The sequence below is a fragment of the Leiobunum rupestre genome, chromosome 2 (assembly GCF_980474605.1).
Source record: "Leiobunum rupestre chromosome 2, qqLeiRupe1.1.hap1, whole genome shotgun sequence".
In the NCBI taxonomy this organism is placed as follows: domain Eukaryota; kingdom Metazoa; phylum Arthropoda; class Arachnida; order Opiliones; family Sclerosomatidae; genus Leiobunum; species Leiobunum rupestre.
Window position 1 is genome coordinate 52,848,067 of NC_143385.1, and position 22,935 is coordinate 52,871,001.

The window sequence follows — 22,935 nt, forward strand, 5'->3', positions numbered from 1 at the left end:
TTTTTAATGTATGGTGAAAAAGTATTGGGTGGGGCTTTTTCTAAGGAAATTTGTTTGATGTAGCCGCGGTTTTAGCTCGGAAGGTTTGTGTGCTGGAGCTAATCTTAGATTTTATACATAAGAGTTGAAATTTGTGGGTTGCTGGTACAAAATGTCTCAAGAAGTATTTTCACAAAAATTGTCTACGGTGGTTTTCAATTTTTTTAAAATTCAGGGGCTGGATTTTCAAAATGAAAACACTTTGTAAAAAAATCATTTAAATTTTTGGTACGTGAGAAATTAAATGAAACGTTGGTTCCGTTAGAATAAATTTGCGGATTTCTCTTAAATACACCACGCACAAAAATTTCTAATTTCCAAAAGAATATCAGTAAATTATTATTGGTGCACATTTAGGGAACGTTATTATACCGTTAAGTCGATATTGACACTCATTAACACTTTTGGACTACCAATTAACAGCAAAAGAATAGTTTTTGAAAAAAAAAGATTTTATCCCGAAATTAATGAAATTTCGATCATTAATTAGAAAGTCGGGGTTCCCTAGAATAACAACATTTTTACCTTCGTCATATTTTTCAATGAAAACTTATTTTCTGTTTGTAGTTTTTATCTACCGATTAGATGGTGGTTAAGGAATTTCGCGATTTGGAGGATAGAAAGGCTGTTGATTCTCTTTTAGGATGAAAAGTCTGTAGGAGATTCTATTCCTACCGCTGTAAGGAAAATTCGACTGTTTAGGCGTTCGTTCCTCCTAGCTTTATGGAAGGCGATTGGTCTAAATACGATTCTTCTTAAAGAACACACTGCGTAAACTACCATCGTAGTATATACTGAAGTGCAGATTTAACTGAGTGTGAAAAGGCGAATTAAAATTAAGTTTCTGGAACTACTGCCCAAAAATTACTACCCCCAATTTCCAAAACCCCTTTTCAGGGTTCGTACACGATCTGGTAAACCTGGAAAAGTAAAGGAATTTGAAAATGTTTCCAAAAGGTCAGAGAAAAGTCAGGGAATTTGAAAATGTTTCCAAAAGGTCAGAGAAAAGTCAAGTAATTTGAAAATGATTCCAAAATGTCGGGGAAAAGTCAAGTAATTTGCAAATAGTCCCAAAAAGTAAGGTAATTTCAAAATTACCCCAAACAATCAGGCAAATAAATTTTTTAAAGAAAATATTTTTCAAGTTTTTTACCTCAAACCATTCATTTATTCTAGTCAGGGAAAACCTGGAAATGTCAGGGAATTTAATTCCGGAAATTTAGTAATAGCCCTGTTTTTACTCCCTTTAAATGTTATTATCCCCAGAAACTATTTAGTCTATTTTTTAATAATTGAGACACTTTGTACTGTAAAAACAAGTTAAGCCAAGCCCGAACACCCATAGAGAATTGCGGACTTACCAAAGTCTGCAAGCCGGTCGCGGGTCGCCGGGTGATGACCCTAGTAGTCGTTCCGTTACGGCCGCTACTGTTACTGCTACTCTCCCGGTCGGAAGGCATCTCGTTAAAGTCGCAGCCAAGGGCGCCAGATGTCGCTCTTCTACCCTCTCTTAACTACGTTCCGTGCGCTCGCTGACTTGATGAGGCTACGCATCAATGGATACCTAACCAAGGATGAGAGAAAAATTACTTCATCGGACTCGGGAGTCAAACAAAGATCGCTTTCAGTGAATCAAAGAGAAGAGACGCGATAGAAAAAATATCACGGTAAAGCGAAACCCATAAGGAAGTGAAATCGACAAGGAAGTGGATGGACTTAACTCAGTTAACTTTCACGCCATTTGGAGCGGAATCGAGCGTTTCGCCTCGGATTAAACCGAATACCGCGGTTCATCCGCCGACCCCCGTTCATTCATTAGGCTTTTTAGGAACGGAGATGATATTTATCTGCATTTTTGTACCGTTACCTTGTCTTACTTGGCAATGTTTGATACGGTTAATAAAGCGTACGTTTGTGCCATGTTTTGGCAAATGATTTGTTGATGGGGTAGATTTAAATTAATTAACGGATAATAGAATTCACGAAAGTTGTATTTTTGTACGGAATCGCTCGGTTTAAAAAGGATTTGTTTGTGTGTTATTTATTTGTTTTTTTCCGTCAAAAGTTTTAATTCAAAGTAGTTTTATTTTGCTGACAGAATTTCCTACACACTTCGTTTAGGAAAAATTATTTTTCATATGACTTACATAACTTAGTAATATATGGGTTTTCAAAATGGCTGGAAACGAGTTACATAGGTTCGCTCGATTATAGAGAGGAAAACCACTTGGTGGCATGGTTCTAAGATGGCGAATCCAATTCACGAAGGCTCTAAAATGGAGGACACCAATTCACGAAGCCTCTAAAATGGAGGACACCAATTCACGAAGGCTCTAAAATGGAGGACACCAATTCACGAAGCCTCTAAAATGGAGGACACCAATTCACGAAGGCTCTAAAATGGAGGACCCCAAACCACTTAGACTTTAAAATGAACGCGTGTAAAACCACATGGACTCTAAAAAAGGGAAATAAATTAACGTAGACTCTAAAATGGCAGCAGCCAACCAAATAATCATTACATTGATCTGTATAAAACCACTTGGGCTCTAAGTTGGCGGCAACCAAACCACCTAGGTTCTATAAAGGCGGCAGCCAACCCCAGTAGATCCACATGGGCTCTAGTATGGCGGGACATAAGACCACGTAGGATCTAGAAGGGCGGGAAATCAACCACGTGCGCTGTGAGGTAACGGAAATAGAATCAACTTCAAAGTTGAGCAAAAAACCCGGGAATGCGAGAACCACGTGGGTCTAAAAATAGCAAAATACCAGATCGTAAAAAGAATACAATTAGAATAACAACAAAAGCTCCGAATTAGCTCAAAGGGACACAAAACTGCCACTAAAAATACACCCATACGAAAAGGGAGAACATGGAAAAGTTAGAAAGTACACGTGTTACGGGTGGTGCCATCTCTGGATGAACCGCTACTAATAAAGGGAGAAAGGAAGAGCGTTATAATCCTTATGCTTAAGATAAGTTAAACCCGCGATAGAAAACGCTTAGGAAGAACTTCTAGAAGTTAAAAATTTTATTTTTAAAATATAGCGCCATCTACATTCATAAAATGGAATTACAATTCCTTAATTCTTCCGCTTCGGTTAAATCTACTCGAAAATAGTTTGCTTATTCCATTTCATATTAATAATTACCAGCTAAGCTAATACCCAAAGGCCAAAGTCAACTAGCTACTTGTAAAGCCAATTACCAGGGGCCGGGTTAGAATGCGTAGGGGGGTGGTGGAAAGCCTTAAAGGGAATATAACTTCAGGTATTTGGTATGGAACACCCACGTTTGCAGCTCTCGTCGCTCTTGCTTTTGGCTTTAAAAATGTTTGGCGCCACTGTACAGGGAAATTTGAAAAATTTAAGGAGTCTTCCATAAAATTTGCTTTGTAGGTTATATTCCCTATAATGCCACGAGAGCCAACAACTCCCTACATTTACTATTACATTTAGTTAATGAAAGTTTAGAAAATTAGGAAAAGGTGCCCCAATTTTGAATGTCAACACCGATGCAAGTCACTACAATTTTCAACCGGAGCCGCACGTGTTATTGTGGCTGTTGCGAACTTGTTTTCCTTCCCAAGAAAGCAACAATTTAAAAAGGCTTAGCGCACACCCTGACCGACTTGAATAAAAGGGAACAATATGAAGTTTCCTTTGCCAAAGAAAAAGGTGGGTTTGATTCTGCGCTATTCATTTGAGCCCCGGCAGAGGGCGCCGAAGTCAAGTATGATCGTGCCGCTTCAACTAGTTCTTCAATAGACTAGCGAAAGCCAAAAGAAACACAGAAATTTCAAACTGTTTAAAATTCTTATTCGTAAAACCACGCGTGAGAGTTTCTCCTCCTGGCCGCCACAAATTCACCAAAGGGCTGACTTATGGCGTCTCGACCAAATGGATGTCTTTAACGTACTTAGACATGTAGACGAGGGTTTGTACTAGTTAAGGGACAGTGGCGTATCCTGAGAGAAAGAGAGTTTACAGTGCCATAACATCTCCGCTGTATCCGCCATAATTTAGGTAAATCAGTGTACGCGACAAAATAGATGTTTAGACAAACCTTTCCCCATGAAAAGCGTTATACGCGACAAAATACATGTTTGGACGGTATTAACCCCAAAACCTCTCCCCGTGATCACCGTAAAAGACCAAAAAATTATTTTAAGTATACAAGCGTCATAATTTAGGTATAGTAGGGTACACAACGACATATGATGTATTTGGACCTTATTAAAGCTGAAAACTTATAGGACGGCGTTTTAAGCTTATTATACCATCTTTTTGAAAAGTACCTAACGTCATAGTTTAGGTATAGCAAGGTACACGACGATATAACAAGGGTTTCGACCGCACTAGAGCAAAAACAGGCCGCTGTTTTAAGCCTACTATTCAGTCATTTTTAAAAGTAGCAACGTTTAGGTATAGTAGGGTATAAGAAGAAAATATTCGTGTTAAGACAGTAGTAAAGTAGAAACCTAAAAGACTATAGCATTCAGTTTTACGATTTACTATTTCGTTTTTTTTTTAATTTATTTGACTTTGAACAATATATCTAAAATAAAATACGTACGATACGGTATTCAGTGTGGAATACGTCTCGGCAAGCCACAAATTCATCGCGACTTGATATTCGCAGCATGGTTAAAGGTTAACATTATAAAGGAGTTCAATTCAACTAATGGTTCTCTCACGCGCTCACGATCTCGCCAAACGAAAAGAGAGAGAAAATTCATTCCCCACTAAAACAGGATTTTACAAAATTACAATTCGTTGTTTCAACGCGAAAATACGGTATCTCTGATTTCTGCAAAACTGATAAAAATATTTTTGCCCTGAGAAGAAAATGCGTTTAAATTAGATAATTGAATATAGGACGGAATTTTAAATTAATTACAGTGATGCTGTAATGTTATTTAACAAACCTAATCAACACTAAATTATCGTAATTTCATATTTTCGTAGTATAAATTTTATCTCTATTTATAAATAAACATTGCAAATACTGTATTTTTGGTATGAAACATATGCCCAAAAGCATTTACACACCCAAATATTGGCAAAAATCCTAAAATACTAGATTAGACGTAACCCCAGGGGTCAAAACAGGGTACACTTCCCAGGAAAATCTTGAAATCTGACCGGGAAAAAAACATTCGAAATAAAAAAGGGTATATTTCAAACTGATCTTTAAAACGTGGAAATGATCCACAGATTTTCATAATCAATTTAGAATTTAAATCCCTGTACGTTAGATCTTTTACGCAATATTTGATTCAATAAAATAAGATTATTTATTTAAAAATATTACTCTAACTAATCACAATAACGTGTTGTCAATTCCTACTAGCATAAGTATATAATATTGATTAATAAATATTCGTTTTTGAGAAATATAATACGGAGAGTTATATTCATAGAGTGACGTCATCACAGAAAGAAATTCGCCCCCTGGTGAGGTGCTGTCAAAGGCTACCTGAGGCGAAACGACGTTGAAGCCCGCTGAAGAAGTCAACGTCGCGAATAGTGATCATAAGAATACCATACTTATGGAATAATGTTATAAGGCGACAATACAAATCAAATTTTCTCAAAATTCGAAGTTAGCATATTTTTGCACCGAGACAGGCAATTTCTCTCTATTTGGGAAAAGCATGCACGAATTAAAGAGAAAAACACGAAAATCGCGTTTACCCCTTTCAATCTAGCGCAGTTGTTTAAAAAAGCGCGGGTTTTATAACTTTCTAATGTCATTTTAAATTTAATTTGGAGCAATGCGTTGTTTAAAATCCATTAACGGTGCGCTAAAAAACTAGACGACCCGAGCCGTTTTTATTTACGCGTGAATGTAGTTTGCAACAAAGAATAGGCCAGGCAATAAAATGGTATCAACAAGTTCTTGTTGTATAAACCCGCGAATTAGAAAATGAATTTCGAGTTTTCCCACTTTTAGCAGCTACGGTTGATTGTACGCGTCTCTCAATTTTAAAATCGCTTTTTTCATTTCTTTTCTATATTTTAACTATAATATTCAAGATAAGCACTGCTCTATTTAGTAGTAAATAATTCTTAAGATTTATTTCAATAAATTCTACTCGAATAAAATGAGTGTCACTGACTCCCTGTGCATTACCTAAAATTTGTAAAAGTAACAGTGACTTTTAATTAGACTCAAAAAATAATCTAAAATCTAATAAACAGATTTAAGAAATCTAGGAGTCAATTTTAAAACCTTCAAATCCGACCGAAAAAACAGCCCAAAAACTATAAATCAATAAGGGTATTTAAATATTTTAAAATAGCCCTCAGACATAAAAATGTTTATAAGGTGTGCAGCTTTTACTAATTTTTAAATCGTCTCCAGATTTAATAAAATTTAAAAATCGTCTTTAGATTAAAAAAAATTCTAAATCTTCTTCAGATTTGGAAAATTTTAAAATCGTCCTAAGATTTAAAAAATAATAATATGGTCCTCAGATTTTTAAAGACCGTATTAAGATTTAAAAAAAATAAAATGGTCCTGAGATTTTTAAAGACCGTATTAAGATTTGTAAAAAAATAAAATCTGGTCCTTTCAAAAAACTATAGATCGTCCTCAAAATAACTTTATTATTTAAAAGCCGCCTGTAAAAAATACGTTAAGTGAAACATTTCATTGAATGAAAGAACCTCAAAAAACAAATATTTTTGAATTATTTTCTTTCGGCACTGAGGAGTGTAAGTCAAAACAATTTATTTTGGAAAATGTTGAAAACCGGCCTAAAAATGGGGGCCCAATTTATAACGGAATCTACCAAACCCAGAAACGCCGAGAAACTAATTTCGCGGTAAAGCGAAACTGGCGAAGAGAGGCAATCACGGCGCGGAAAAGAAAATCTGAAAATAAATCTCGCATCGCCCGAAGCGGATTCGAGTGGGAAAAGTATGCCAAGATTTCCAAGAAATGGAAAAGAGACGATATTCGTCGGTTTTGGGGGACCTCGATACACATTCGCTCCGATCAAGGAAATTTCGAACGGTCAGATTTATCGAATATAATGACTGCTTAGCAGGGGTGTGATCATGTTAAAGGAAATAATATACGCGGAGATACCTTTGCTGTTTTTCCCACAACCGCCCATTCACTTATAACCACTTCCGTTAGAAATCGTTAACATTTTAAATTTGTTCAATAGCTACCTCACAGTGTATGAATAATTCGGCCGAACTCGCGAGGGAAAAGAATAAAAAAATTGAGAAATTAGGCGTTTTCTGTCCAAACTTAAGTGTTGTTTTACTAAAAGATGTAGATTGGCCATTCCATTACGTGGTGATTTTTGATTTCGAGTTTGAGTGAGAAGTATATACAAACTCAACTTGATTTTGGAAACTATCAATTCTTAGAAAAGACATTTGAAATTTTACCAGGTGGGCAATCATACAAACCAAACCATGTGTCCAAAACTTTCAGTTCAATTAGAACCCCAGATATTTATTTATCAATTTACGAATTAAATTAAAGCAACTGTTGGCTCTATCATTGCCACCTGTATAATGATAAGGCCATTGTTATTAGAGATGGTAATGAATATATATCCCATTCTTTGAGAAAAAAAAAATTACAGGAGAGAGTAGTGCCATCTATTAATGGCAAATGAAGCTAAAATTTAAAATAGCGAAACGATAACGTCTTCAGAGAGCCATTGTCGAGTATTATAATTAGACAACTTAAACTCTACTTATTGGGATTTAACCTAATTTATACAGCTCATAAAATATATTTCTAAAAATTACTACAATTGAAGTTTTTGTCAAATTTACAAACGAGCCAATCAACGCGAGGGGTACTTTTATGTCCCGCCTTTTGGGTCAAAATGTAGCTTAAGTATCTTGTTTCAACGCTAGCGACATCTGTTGAAAAAAAACTTCTTCACGTTGAGCCGACACTTGCTTTAAAAATTAAATAATTTTAAAACACGCCATAAATTTTTCACTTACGAGAAATAGCACTTTTTAAAATTTTGTTTTCTTTATTAGCTTGATAATGTACTGTCCTACAAATTAATTTAAGACTTAAATAATTTTTAATATATTTTTCAACACGCCATAAATGTGTCACCTCCGAAAATTAGCATATTTAAAAAATAATAATTTATTTCCTTTATATTAGCTTAATAATGTACTGTCTTACAATTTCTGACTCATCATATCAGCTAAAGTAAAAATGCAGTAAAGCCTTCGTCGGGGGAATGTTTAGGTCGAAGAACTTTTAGGGGTAAATAAGGTCACATATCGAAAGTGCTCTCGGGTAAAAGTTACTTCGTGGGGGGGGGGGGGGGGAATGCGAACGAAAGAAGAGTTGCAGAAAATCCCGCGAGGGAAAAAAACGGGGTCATTACGTTTGATAGATCACGTCTGATGACATCACGTTTCCATTATTATTACTGTTTTGATTACGATGATTTCGCAGAGCCTCTCCGGCGTTCACGTCAAACGCCACTTCAACGAATTAATTAAAAGATTTAAGGTTACGAGTTTTTTTTACACTGTAAGGTCTTAAGTCTTGATTTGTTAACGTGACTTTTAAACGGCGTTACTTCATATTTCAGTTTGTATAAGGATAAATTGTAGTGTTTAACGAGTGTAGTGGAACCCACTATTTATAAAATGATTTTGACTTTTACAATAAATTCAAGATTTGATTTGTTAACCTTATACATTTAAACGGCGTTTTTTTAAATTTGGAAAAGGGTAAATTGTAGTGTTTAACGGATAAAGCGGGACCCGTTATTTTAAAACATTATATTGTTTTTCATTGTAGACTTAAGTTTCCATTTCTTAACGTGACTTTTAAACGGCGTTATTTGACATTTCAATTTGTACAAGGATAAATGGTAGTGTTTACAGAGTGAAGTGAAACTTACTATTTATAAAATGATCTTGCCTTTTCAATAGTTTGAAGTTTTGATTTGTTAACGTGACTTTTAAACGGCGTTATTTCAGTTTTTGCACGATAGAATGGTAGTGCTTAAAAGGTGAAGTGGGAGCCATTATTTATAAAATTATATTGTCTTTTCAATAGTTTGAAGTTTTGATTTGTTAACGTGACTTTTAAACGGTGTTATTTTAAATTAAAAAAGGGTAAGTTTTATTGTTAAATGAGTAAAGTGGAAAAAATTATTTATAAAAATAATATTTACTTGGTTTAAAAATTATTTTTCTTATAGTTTTTATGAAAGGTTATGTTTGTCAAACTATAAAATAATTTTAATTTAAATATGTTAATCCATCATAAAAATTTATTTTAGTGTAATGCAAATTTCCGAGCTTCGACTGTAATATGGACTATGGTAAGATAATACCGGCTGGTACTACTCTATAGTACGTTATAATTATTAAATTATATTTGACAATAGTTCTACTGGGTTTTGTAGTTCGTTGGTATACAACAATAATTTTAATAATACTTCCTTTGTCTACAACGATAATTTTGATTATTGGTGTACAAACAGGTTTAATTGTAATTTGTTGGTATACAACAATGGTATTAAGTGTAGTTTATTGGTAAACAACAATGGTATTAACTGTAGTTTGTTGGTACACAACAATGGTATTAATTGTAGTTTGTTGGTCTACAACAATGGTATTAATTATAGTGGTTTGGTGTACATGAATGGTATTAATTATAGTGGGCTGTTGTACAACTATGTTATTAATTATAGTGGGTTGGTCTACAATAATGGTATTAATTATTGTGGGTTGGTCTACAATAATGGTATTAATTATAGTGGGTTGGTCTACAATAATGGTATTAATTATTGTGGGTTGGTCTACAATAATGGTATTAATTATAGTGGGTTGGTCTACAATAATGGTATTAATTATAGTGGGTTGGTCTACAATAATGGTATTAATTATAGTGGGTTGTTCTACAATAATGGTATTAATTATAGTGGGTTGGTCTACAATAATGGTATTAATTATAGTGGGTTGGTCTACAATAATGGTATTAATTGTAGTGGGTTGATCTACCACAAATGTATTAATTATAGTGGATTGGTCTACAATAATGGTATTAATTATAGTGGGTTGGTCTACAATAATGGTATTAATTATAGTGCGTTGGTCTACAATAATGGTATTAATTAAAGTGGGTTTGGTCTACAATAATGGTATTAATTATAGTGGGTTGGTCTACAATAATGGTATTAATTATAGTGGGTTGGTCTACAATAATGGTATTAATTATAGTGGGTTGTTCTACAATAATGGTATTAATTATAGTGGGTTGGTCTACAATAATGGTATTAATTATAGTGGGTTGGTCTACAATAATGGTATTAATTGTAGTGGGTTGATCTACCACAATGTATTAATTATAGTGGATTGGTCTACAATAATGGTATTAATTATAGTGGGTTGGTCTACAATAATGGTATTAATTATAGTGCGTTGGTCTACTATAATGGTATTAATTAAAGTGGGTTTGGTCTACAATAATGGTATTAATTATAGTGGGTTGGTCTACAATAATGGTATTAATTATAGTGGGTTGGTCTACAATAATGGTATTAATTATAGTGGGTTGTTCTACAATAATGGTATTAATTATAGTGGGTTGGTCTACAATAATGGTATTAATTATAGTGGGTTGGTCTACAATAATGGTATTAATTGTAGTGGGTTGATCTACCACAATGTATTAATTATAGTGGATTGGTCTACAATAATGGTATTAATTATAGTGGGTTGGTCTACAATAATGGTATTAATTATAGTGCGTTGGTCTACAATAATGGTATTAATTAAAGTGGGTTTGGTCTACAACAATAGTATTAATTATAGTGGGTTGGTCTACAACAATGGTATTAATTATAGTGGGTTGGTCTGCAATAATGGTATTAATTATAGTGGGTTGGTATCTCTGTTGGTATACAATAATGGTAATAATTATAGTGGTTTTGATAATAGTTTGTTGCTCTTTAAAAAGGATTTTGATTATAGTTTGTTGGTCTCTCTGTATCCAAAACATGATAACATTTAACATGTTAATCGCCAACTGCCAATACAATAATTAACAACGCCATCAATTCAAATGTCTTAGCTGTCGAATACAGAGTCTAAAACCTCCACCATCGTAAAAAAGACGTACTGCATAAATCACCATCTTCGAGAATTCAAGTTCACCATAAAACGACCAGGGACGTCGTAAAAAAGAGCGCAATCAAAATCACAATACTTTTTGCATCTGACGTGAGATATATAAATAATAAAAAATACCAGAAGCTTCAACTCTTTACAACTAACACGCGCGACTTAATTTGCCAGCGCTATTGAACCCCCTGCCGCCTTTGCATCTCACTGACAACCTAGAGCGAACTTTTCCATAGACGGAACTCTTAAACAGTCGAGATCAGTTGACAGCTTGATAGCGAAGGTTCACGGCGTAGACGACGTCATAAAGTTAGGGCGAAGGGTTTAAATGGGAAACTTTGACTTCCCACCACTAGGTGGTCGGCTCCATTAGTTTCGCAGCTGGCCGCCAGGGGATGAGGGGGCTTTTAGGATGTCTGTGACCAATCGAAAATTACCTTTACGGGAGTAAATATACGAAAACTAAAAAAACCGTTGCGTATGTAAAAGTTATCGCTGAGTTTTTTATGGTTTGAAGATGATTTTAAGAGAGGTCATCGATTTGAATTTAAATGTTTTAAAAGATGAATGTTTTTTTATGGTAGGATTTGCTGGTAATTAATTCTCTGAGGTAACGAAAACGCGCGAAAGGTTTGTATGCATTTATTTTTTATCCTTCGATATATAATTTATTTTTTATTTTATTCTTCCTGTTCAGAGTAATAAATTATGATTCATCGAAAGTGTAACCTTAAGTGAACGCGCGAAACTGTTATTAAAAGAATTTATCGCTTATTTCCACAAGGAAATACAGGATATTGCGAGGGGTATTGTTTTACTGGAATGTATTTACTCATTTAAGGAACGAAAAATATTGGTTTTTAGGAATTTATCACTTATTTTTGAAATGTTGGAATTGGTTTCATTGAATTTATCGCTTATATTTGAAATGTAATAAATTTGTTTCAAGGAATTTATCGCTTATTTTTTAAATGTAATAAATTTGTTTCAAGGAATTTATCGCTTATTTTAGAAATGTAAAAAATTGGTTTCAAGGAATTTATAGCTTATTTTTGAAATGTAAGAAATTTGTTTCAAGGAATTTATCACATACGTTTTTAATAATTGGAATTGGTTTCAAGGAATTTATCGCTTATTTTTGATATGTAATAAATTTGTTTCAAGGAACTAATCGCTTATTTTTGAAATGTAATAAATTTGTTTCAAGTAATTTTATCGCTAATATGTAATAAATTTGTTTCAAGTAATTTTATCGCTAATATTTGAAATGTAATAAATTTGTTTTAAGTAATTTTATCGCTAATATTTGAAATTTAATAAATTTGTTTCAAGTAATTTTATCGCTAATATTTGAAGTGTAATAAATTTGTTTCAAGTAATTTTATCGCTAATATTTGAAATGTCAGAAATTTGTTTCAAGTAATTTTATCGCTAATATTTGAAATGTCAGAAATTTGTTTCAAGGAATTTATTGCATACGTTTATAGAGATTGGAACTTGTTTCAAGAAGTTTATTGCTTAGTTTTGAAATGTAATAAATTTTATTCAAGGAATTTATCGCATATGTTTATAATAATTGGAATTTGTTTCAAGGAATTTATCGCTTATTTTTGTATTGTTTGAAATTTATATCAAGAAATTTATGTATGCACGCTTATTTTTGTACTGTTTAGAATTGGTTGGAGGCACTTATCGCTTACCTACGGAATGGACAAAATTCGTTTCAATGAACTTAACGCTTATTAGGGAATGTATAACACAGTAGCGTAGCCAGGATTTTGGCTCTTGGGGGAGGAAGTCAAAAAACTGAAAACAAAACCCCTTGCACATACAACCATTCGTTTCGAGGGGGAACGTGCCCCACCCTGGATACGCCACTGATACGACGTCGGACAAAAGAACTTCAAAATACAATTCAGAGTAAATCGATACCAATTTTAAAGTAATAAATTAACCTTGAATTAAAAATTGTATTAAATTTCAGATTACAAATTTCAAATTTTATAAAACTACATAATTTCGGGATCATAATTTGCACATAACATCATTGAATAAAATTATGTATTAGGTAACGTAAAAGAATTTAAAAAAAAAATATCTTAGATCCAGAAACTTTTAACACCTTGAAAAAGTTACAAGAGCTAACTTTCGTAACTTTTGCACAATAAGCCAACAAATCCCACCCAACCACAATGACATTTTAATTGCCGCTTTAAAAACAAGCGAAATATAACGACTTTTGGAGACTCAGAATTAACAAAATCTTCGCGAGTCCTATCTCAAGTTTTCTCGTAATTTTTCGCTGAAAGTGAAACACAGCGACCTTGGCTCAACTCCGACCGTGGGTGTTTTGTTTCAAGCCGGAGCCGAACCTCTACCTGCCCGCTCAGGTACTCTCGCGGGACGCCTACCCAGAGTCGCTTGCATCCCCCCCCCTGACGACCCCTCCAAACTCGTTATCAAAATATTACTAGGACGGGGGAGGGGGGAATTCGTCATACCACACTGGCAAAATATGGTAAGTCCAATCTGGGACGCGTCAATACGGATTCCTACCCTTTGGCTCTTCCGCTTTTAAAATAAAGATCTTGCAAGAGTCCCGAAGACTATTATCACGGACGAAATTTTAAAATCAAATACGTGAAATTATTAATAATAAACAGATTAAGCAAACCCTCGAAAACGGGAACGAGGAACTTGTGGGAGTGTAAATTGTACACTTTTATAAGTTCACGTTACCGAGGAGTTGCTTAATCTGTCTTTTATTCATAATTTCACGTATTTGATTTAAAAATTTGTTTTAATACCGTACGTTTATACAGTTTGCGCTACACGTTTCGTCATACAGGCTTAAGCTCTCTAAAATTAAACGTGTATAAAGTGGTTTTTCATTGGGAAATGATAATTATATAATTATATATAAATACTAACCCTTGCAAAGATTTTGGTAACAATAGATTTCGTGTCGCTTTTCGGAAATATCAGATTTGAGAAAATAAATAATTTCGCCATTTTTCCAATATACCTGTGAAATACCGATCAATTGCTACGTCATTTGCGCGAAGCGAACAGAATCGAGTGCTCAGACATTTCAATTTTGGGTTACGGGATTTTGGATTTTCTTAAGGATTTTCTATATAAAGTCTTTGGTATGGTCGATCCTAGGATTTTCCATTTAAAGTCCATGGGAAGAAAATTTTAGGATTTGGGGTTTGTGGATTTTTTTCCAAAATTTCTTCCACGTTGAGGAACCTAAGTCAAATACGTGTTTTCTATGAGATAAATGTTGAAGAGCTAATATATATTTTCTGGTAAATCAAATAACCTATGCAATACTTTTGGTAAATTCTCCCAAGTCAAAACAGTTCGTGTGAATTTCGAAAAACAAATGCGAGTTAGCATATTTTGGCATTAAGTTCGCTTTTTCGGGTATATAGAGCGGTTTTTATGAGACTATAACTTTCTATCAATGTTTGCGAGAGTTACTGGTTCAAAATGTGGAGTAAGGATTTCTGGTCGGGGCTTCGTTGCGTCATCCCTCTTGCGAAATTGTTTGTTTTTTTTTTATATATTTTGGATAGATATTAGGTTTAACGTATTTGGTTTAGGAAGTGGTTACATTGTTATTAAATTTTAAAAGAGGTTGTAGCTTCAGGTCTTTCACTTATTTATTTTGATTTAATTGTTACGTTGAAGGGGAATTTTGCTTGGCCAAAAAAATTAAAACCGGAATAAATAATTAAGATTTAGTATCAAATTATTTCACTACTGAAATGATTTTTACGACCTAATTAATGTTTGAAAATAAATTAAAATCAAAAGAAAATGTTGAGAATTTAGGTATATGGAAAAACCATATGCAACATAATAATTGCGTGTTATTTATGACCAGCATTGGCAAAAATATCGAAAAAGCGCCGCCTGGTTGCGTCTTCGCGAACTATACTTCTGGAGCTTGTTCATCATTTGAGACCAAGGCTTAGCAAAGTTTAAAATTGACATGGTTTTTTTGCGTAATAATAAATAATAATTGAATAGAAACATAAAATTGGTGATTGAAAACACTCGTCTCAAATCAAGAGGTAATTTTTTAGAATTTGTAGATCAAAATTAGCTTTGTTAATTGATATATTTATCTGATTTGTTAATTTGAATTTGGATAACCAATGGGGGAAAGAAACTAACATAAACTACTAAATTTACTAATCCTTCTACTAAGTTATCTTTGTAAGTTTGGTAAAATAAAAGAGATAGAAAAAATCATGTACAAAACTTTACATGTTAAGTTACTTATGGAAGTAATTTATTTAGCAAGTACCGAGGACCAGGGAATTTACAAAATTTCGAATTCGTAAATTATTACGCGAGATCATTTTTATTTAAATAAAACCAGGGCCGTCTTAAGGCATGGGCTAAATGGGCTACAGCCCAGGGCCCCCTGAAAGGCCAGCCATACAGCCTCTACTCTAGGGATAAGGGTTTAGTTGGTTAAATAATATTTATGCTCATAATTTGACCCATCGCCACATCGCGTATCATACGGTACCAACAATTTCTAAAACCTAACAGCGAGTCACTGTTAGTAAAAATCTTATTTTCAGTAGGCCTATGTTATACTTTTGAAATTAAAAGTTTTGGTTTGATTATTTTGTAGGTGAATTTAGACAACGGACATACAAAGGTTGACCGTTGGGACTTTGGGATCGCAAATGTCTTAAGTTATAATTTAGACCAGGGCACCAAAAGGTCTTAAGACGGGCCTGAATAAAACTGTTCCAAGTAATAAACAATTTTTTTATGACCAGTCTACAACGCCTTATCCCCCGTAATCCCTAGTAGTTTCATTGCACCTACTTAATACCTCAATTAACCTTCAAATTACAGCGTTTAAAACGCGATAAAAATCAACAGCATCAAAAACACGGAGCGAATCGATAAGGATCCCTATTAAGAATCATCGAACGCGGCTCTCGTAACTGGATCAAACCGCGACCAAAATAAGGTTAATTTGGGACTGGGAGAACACCCTCCTCAACCCGTTAGGATCCCTTTCCCAAAAATATTAACGACAACAGGAAAATTAACTCGGAAAATGTAAAGGGCTCAAGGCCTCTAAATGAAAGAAAATGATTTCGTCAAATATTCACACTCACGGGTTCCCACGAACACGCGAACGAGCAAAGTCGAGTAATAAACTATACTAATTTATGTATAAAGTGTCGATATGGTCAGTTGCTCCGGACATTTCTGTAACGGAGGAGTGACAGTGACCGCGATTCGCCGAAGCGAAACGTCTTCCGCCTAGACGTTGAAAATGGAACGATAGTCATCTTCCAGCTAAATATCATATCTTTTCATAACGCCATATAATGATAGGTTAGATGGGACTGCGACAACATTTGGATGAAAGTGTTTTTCTCAGTTTGGACAAGGGTGGCTTATAGGCGGCGCTAGATCGTCCGTCTGTACTGTTAGTACACCATTTAAGTAGGAGCCAGTTTTCGGTTTTCCATCGCGAGAGTCATCGTTTAATCAAATTTTTAATTAACTATAATCCAACCATTTCCAGTGTATGGTTTTTTCTCTTTTCATCAGTCCGTCTATACCCATACGGTTTAGAATGAAGAGCATTATCTATTTCCCACATAATTATTACTAATTATATCTCCTTTTTACTATTTAGTGATTTATGGGGGATTAATATTAATAATTTTTTACACACAATTTTTGTTTTCATCAGTCCAGCTTTAACCATATAAATTATAATTATAATGATTTGTAATTAAATACTTTTACTAGCCGATAAGGATATCTGTGTTTAATATTAACAAGTCTTAGCACATCAGTTCAGTTTCACCAATAGATTTACAACTTGCTGTCAAGAAATACACATTTTTACAAGAACAGCTTTCATTTTACTAGCCAGAAATTAAAATTAAATCAATGTTTTTTTAGGACTTGTTTGATAAAGGAAATATAATTGACTACTTCTGGTAGTTTTATATGAGTTTATTATCTTAAGTTAACGAGATATAGGTATACCGATTAGTATGCAAGTTTATAACGCTTCAGAAGTATATGAAACTTTTCTCGATCTATACACAGATTACTAAGGTGACGATATGTGACGGCGCAGCCATAGTTGTTTAATAATGGAACAAGCGTGAAATCTGGATATCAGAAGTAAATGAACTAAAAGTGTAGGTGGGCTGGCGGAGTGGTTAGCACTTTCACCTCGCAGCAAGAGGAGCCGGGTTCGATGCCAGCTTGTGGCACTGGGTGACAACTCCGAACAACTCCTTCTGCGTTGAGTTTCCAAGTTCTCTACCCACTTTCAAAAAAACTTGATGAGGTTAACGGTAATAGTTAGTGTAGGGAGCTGTTGGCTCGCGTGGCATGAAGGGCTTGCCGCCACCCTTCTACGCATTGTAACCCGGCCACCTGAATTAATGTCTTTAAAAGTCGCTCGATGACTTGGGCCTAAGGTGGTGCCTTGGGTATTAGCCTAGCCGATTATTATTATTATTATTATTATTATTAAGAACGCTATAATTCTCGGTTACCCATAATTCCGTAGTGGAACTGGACTTCGACTTAAGGGAGTTAAAGTTTCGATTAATTTTAACAACTCTAGTTCATTTACTTCTGATAATACGCCATATCCAGTCCCGCTGCACTTCGATCTCATTGCGTAGAAGAAGAATAAACAATCGTACTAAACTAAACTTTATAGAAATAGGAAACGCCAACGAGTATTAGCCAATATATTTGCTAAACGAAACGGGGTTGCGCGTTTCACAACAACGCAAATAACGTATTATTGCGGAAGCATCGTTTCGAATTCTATTACCTTGTCGCTTTTTTGTTTTATCTCATTTTTTAACGAAATAACGCAAAGTGCCTTCGACGATATTTTTATTCAACATAGCACCTACGGATTCGAAAAATGTCTGAGGTAACAGGCAGCGCTAAAAAAAAATTGGGAATTTTTCACCTACACGAGAATGAATTTTTTGACCAAAGAAGGCTTGCCTGGAACGCCTCGCGAGTGCGGTTTTACTCAACAGTCGCAAAACCCTTTTCCGCTTTATACCGGTTGATTTTCCGATGAGGCATCGCGGTAGTACGCCCATGTACCAAACGCCTTTACGAGGTTTTATTAAGTTGTGATTATTCCGCGATAAACTTTATAGATTTAGTAAAATAATAATAATAATAATAAATAATAATAGCCAAGGCCCCACCCTAGGTCCAAGTCATCTAGCGACTTTTACTGCCTTTAATTCAGGTGGCCGAATTAAAATTTTCAAGAATACGTAATGTAAAAATAAAATATTCATCGTCATAGGACCTGCTTTACTAATAGAATATTTTTCTTTAATGCAATATAAAATTAAAATTTTCATATTTAATTTTAAAACCGAAATATCTTGAAACATTGACCACTCAAACCTAAGCCAAGCCTTATTTTAACGGAAAAGTCATTGTTTTACGTTTTAAGGGTATCATATTTCTGGATAAGTATTGGGTATGAAAATATCTCGAACTAATAATTCCTTTTTAAAATTCCAAACTCCCGTATTTCCTAAGAATAAAAAGAATAAAATTATTATTTATAATATTATTAAATTTTATTATAAAATAAATTTACAACCCTTCAAAAATTCCTGTTGAAATCTTTAAAAAAAATGGATTACCAACTTCATACAAGCACAAAATATAACTTGTCACAACCACAAAATAACCCTTTATTACAGAAACTAGATAATTACGAAATAGAAAACTCATAAGAAACAATTAAAAAATAATTATGCATTCCCTATAATTAAAAAAGTTTTAAAACTATAAACTAAAAAAAATATATATATCATTAAAAAAAACTTTCACCATAGCCACCTCAATCTACAAAATTCGCGACAGAAAAGTAACTTTTGGCGCCATACAGGCTGACGTCACGCGTCTGACGTAGGCGTGATGAGCAGCCCTCCAGACAAATAAGACTATAAATGATTTCATTTTGATTTTTTCACTCGCCAAACGGATCCGGCGAAAGCCATTAGCTAGTCGAGAAAAAGGTATCACCATAAGCAATTATTAGCATTAAATTTAAATAATTATTCCTGTCGATTTCTTCAGGAACTGCCCTTGGGGGCTGCAACCTTAACGCATTTGCCCAATACGACCGCTACCCCAGGGTGGCGCTGTTACGCAATATTGTGGAAATGTTTGTTGAATTGTTAATATCAAAGGGTTATTGCTGTAACGTTTGGGGTTCTTTGGAAGAAATGTTTTAAGTGTGGAATTATTTATCGTTGCAGGTGGTCTTACATCAAGTTTTTGTCAGAAATAATGCTATTAATTGTGATGATTTGTGGCAATTATTTTGAAATAGTTTCCGTGACTTCTGGGTTGTGATTTGTAATTTAAAATTTTTAATTTTTTCAAGGGCCTTATTTTTAATTTTCGTTATACGTTTTACGTTTTATTTTCTTATTTATTTTAAATTTGTTAAATTTATTAATAATGTATTTGATTTATATTTTTCATTGCAATTGATTTTTGTATTTTCTTAATTAGTAAATATTTTATTATCATTTCGCCAGCCAAATTGATTGACATTTTTCTTGTATTGGTAAAATAATCTAAAAGTTAATTAAGCTAAATTAAATTGTTACTTGTAATTAGGTCGAAAAAAAATTGTACGCTTTCATAAATTGCACAAGTCCCAGATTAACGTTTTGTAAAAGCAGATAGATTTAATTTCATCTTTCCTAAATTATAATTAGTTAATTTGACGTTGTAATAAAATAAACTTAACACAAATAAAACGAATACAAAATAAAATGTAAAATAAAATAACTAAAATTAATACCAAATAAAAATTAAAATGAAAACTAAACAAAAGAAAATAAATCAAGATTATAACAATTAAAAAGGTATAATGCGGTAAACAAAGAAATTCTCTTGAATAATAAATTTCCTTGCTTATACCAGATGTCTTTCAAAGTAACTTTCAATTATTCCATAAGAAAAATAATATAACCAATCACCATACGAGGTCAATAATTCACAAATGTTTTTAAAAATTTACATCGAAAACGCTACCTCTTAAAGTGAACGTGTATTTTCATTATCTATCTCCACAAAAAAGAAAAGGTATAAACTACAGAACACTTTGGTCACGAGGATTTAAACTAAAGCACATCCCATTTCTGCCAGCTAGGAGCAACAAACACAAGGATAACGTAGCTAGCCTTTAAACACGCTAACGCAGTGTTGTGTACAAATTTCATTGGACGAGCCTTTACGCTGAACGTTTTACGGGCGGGGGGAAGACAATTTCCGAATTTTCCCCTTCCGACGGCAGCCGGCGTTAAACCGTCTAATCAATGAAAATTGTACGCAATAAAATGCACTATAATTTTGATGGTTTGCGTTCTCCTTGTGTGGGGTGCTGTGTTTGTTGCTCTTAGCTGCCAAGAACACACATTTTTACTCGCATCGAGACATTCTAAAAAGAATTAATGTAGGTGAACAGAGAATACCCAGTGCGTCTCATGATTCCCCAAAGAAAAACCACGCCCCTTCTGCTTTTCCTGTCGTAATCTATCCCCCTTTCCAAGGTAAGGAGGGAGGGAGACACTCCGGTACGATGGCGGGCTCGGTCTCCGAATGGGCGGAGAATATCTACCGGAAATCATGAAAACCAAGGCTATAGTTGCGTATTCCTATTATCAGTTCACTTGTACGCATTCTTAAATCTACAGATTGCCTGCCGGTATAAGTCTTAGTACTATTATCAGATTATAATAACGTTTAGGAACTTTTCGCGCGAGTTTATCCACGGGTTTAACGCGATAAACTGAGCAGATAATCCGTGTTTGAGCAGGTCTGGCATCAGGAAGCGTTGGCATTCGTGTCTTCGGGCTATTGAAATATTTTCTATGGAAACTTGTTTAACTTTACACAAAAGCCGATAAGTTCTTTAGAATTTACGTACGAATATATTTTATTATTATTATTATTTCAGGTAATCGTTGAAGTGAATTATCTTTTCGTACGTATGGATTTTGCCCCGTTAAGCGTCTATTTGAAGGATCGTAATTTTGGCTTTATTTAAAGGTTTGCCAAAAGTAAACCTCGATTTTAAATCGCGTATTTTGAAAGTTGTTTGTTGATTTGGAAAATATGGTTTTTGGTTGTTTTTATGTAAATTCGAAATTGAAATTATTCTTTAGTTACTAAATATTTTTTTTCAAAAACTAGTTTTTATTTTTTATGTACTACCCATGGACGGAGAAAGCTTTAAAATAACATACATTTAAAGTGTTTTCCCACGGCAGTCGTAGATTAAGAGTTCGCAAGTTTTTTCATTTGTTTTATAAAAACCAAATCGATTTTGTTTATTTAAATAATTTTTTTTATTTAAATCAACTTTTAATAAATCGACTTTTTATTTAAATCGATTTTTTATTCAAATCGATTTTGTTTATTTAAATCGATTTTTTTAATTTAACTCTATTTTTTATTTAAATAGTTTATTTTAATTTAAGTATATTTTTTATTTAGACCGTTTAGTTTAATTTAAATAGATTTTTATTTTTTTAAATTTATCCATTTCGTACCATTAAAATATTTTACATCTCTTAATTCTCTACTTTTCTTATATCGGCTAAATAATCCAAACGTAACCGTAATCTTAATTAAATTTTATTAACATTTTATAATTTAGTTTAATCAGATTTGCTTCGTATTCGAGTTATTACAAAACCTTTTTCATTCCTACATGAAAATACATTGTGCTTTAATTAAACGATTTTCTTAAATAATTTAATTTAAATGAAATTGGAATAGCTGATTATTAATATTTCCATAAAAAATCAACCACAAAGCGGAAAAAAAACTACCAATTAACCAATTAATTAAATCAGTAAAATCACGTCATTCAAAAAATAACAAAACGAAAAATGAAAAGCAAAGCGTGCCCCGAAATAAATTAAAATAACAAATTAAAAGCGCCAACCCAAAAATCCCACAAACTACGAAATTAATAAAAACAAAGCGACCTGTCTCTCGATTCGGATCAAAAGTGGGTATACCCGATTGTTAATAAATCCCACATTTGAGTGTAGCTAAACTAACGACGGAGGAAATTGAAATAAGGGGGAAAAAATCGAACTAAAAAAGTCGAATTCCCTTTCGCGCAGCGTAGCATAAATTGAAACGGGCCGAAGTGACGGGTCAAACCGCCTGTATGTTTCTAGCCTGTCTATCTGGAACCCCTATCAATTATTTATTCCAATGTCCTACATTTGAAGGCCCGGTTCGAAGCGGAGGACGACGCTGGGCCTTTTTTCAGGAAAGCGGTGTAATTTACTTTTCAATAAATATAGGATCTAGAGGTGGAATTTCCTGATGTATGTTAGGTATATAGTATAAACCGGAAACCAGTCTCCGCTGACGGTTTTTACTTTTAAATAAAATTACAGATTTCGAAAGTGATTTTGAATGGTAACCGAATTCCGAGGAGTTCAAACGGAAGCGCGATTAACGCTTACAAATTTGCTATACACTTTGTGAAGTCCCGGTCTTGGTTGATACTTTCGTCTAAGATTTTCCTTCGTGGTAGCCTGGCCTGTCTTAGTTTTATGGTAGAGATATCTTTAATGAGTTATATAGTAACTTATAATTAATTTTAGCAACATTCAATAAAAATAAAATGAATGCTTCCTTCTGAAAATTCTGTTGAGACTAATC

At 33.7% G+C, this 22,935-nt stretch overlaps 1 protein-coding gene across 1 annotated transcript in view; it reads right to left on the reverse strand.

Annotated features, from left to right (window-relative positions):
- The window catches only part of LOC149958364 (uncharacterized), a 46,869-nt gene that overhangs the window by 18,797 nt on the left and 5,137 nt on the right, over positions 1-22,935 (reverse strand). Inside the window, exon 2 of the mRNA XM_090165799.1 lies at positions 1,401-1,603. Within this exon, the coding sequence (XP_090021925.1) occupies positions 1,401-1,499 (99 nt within the window). The 5' untranslated portion in view covers positions 1,500-1,603. The remainder of the gene's footprint in view (positions 1-1,400; positions 1,604-22,935) is intronic.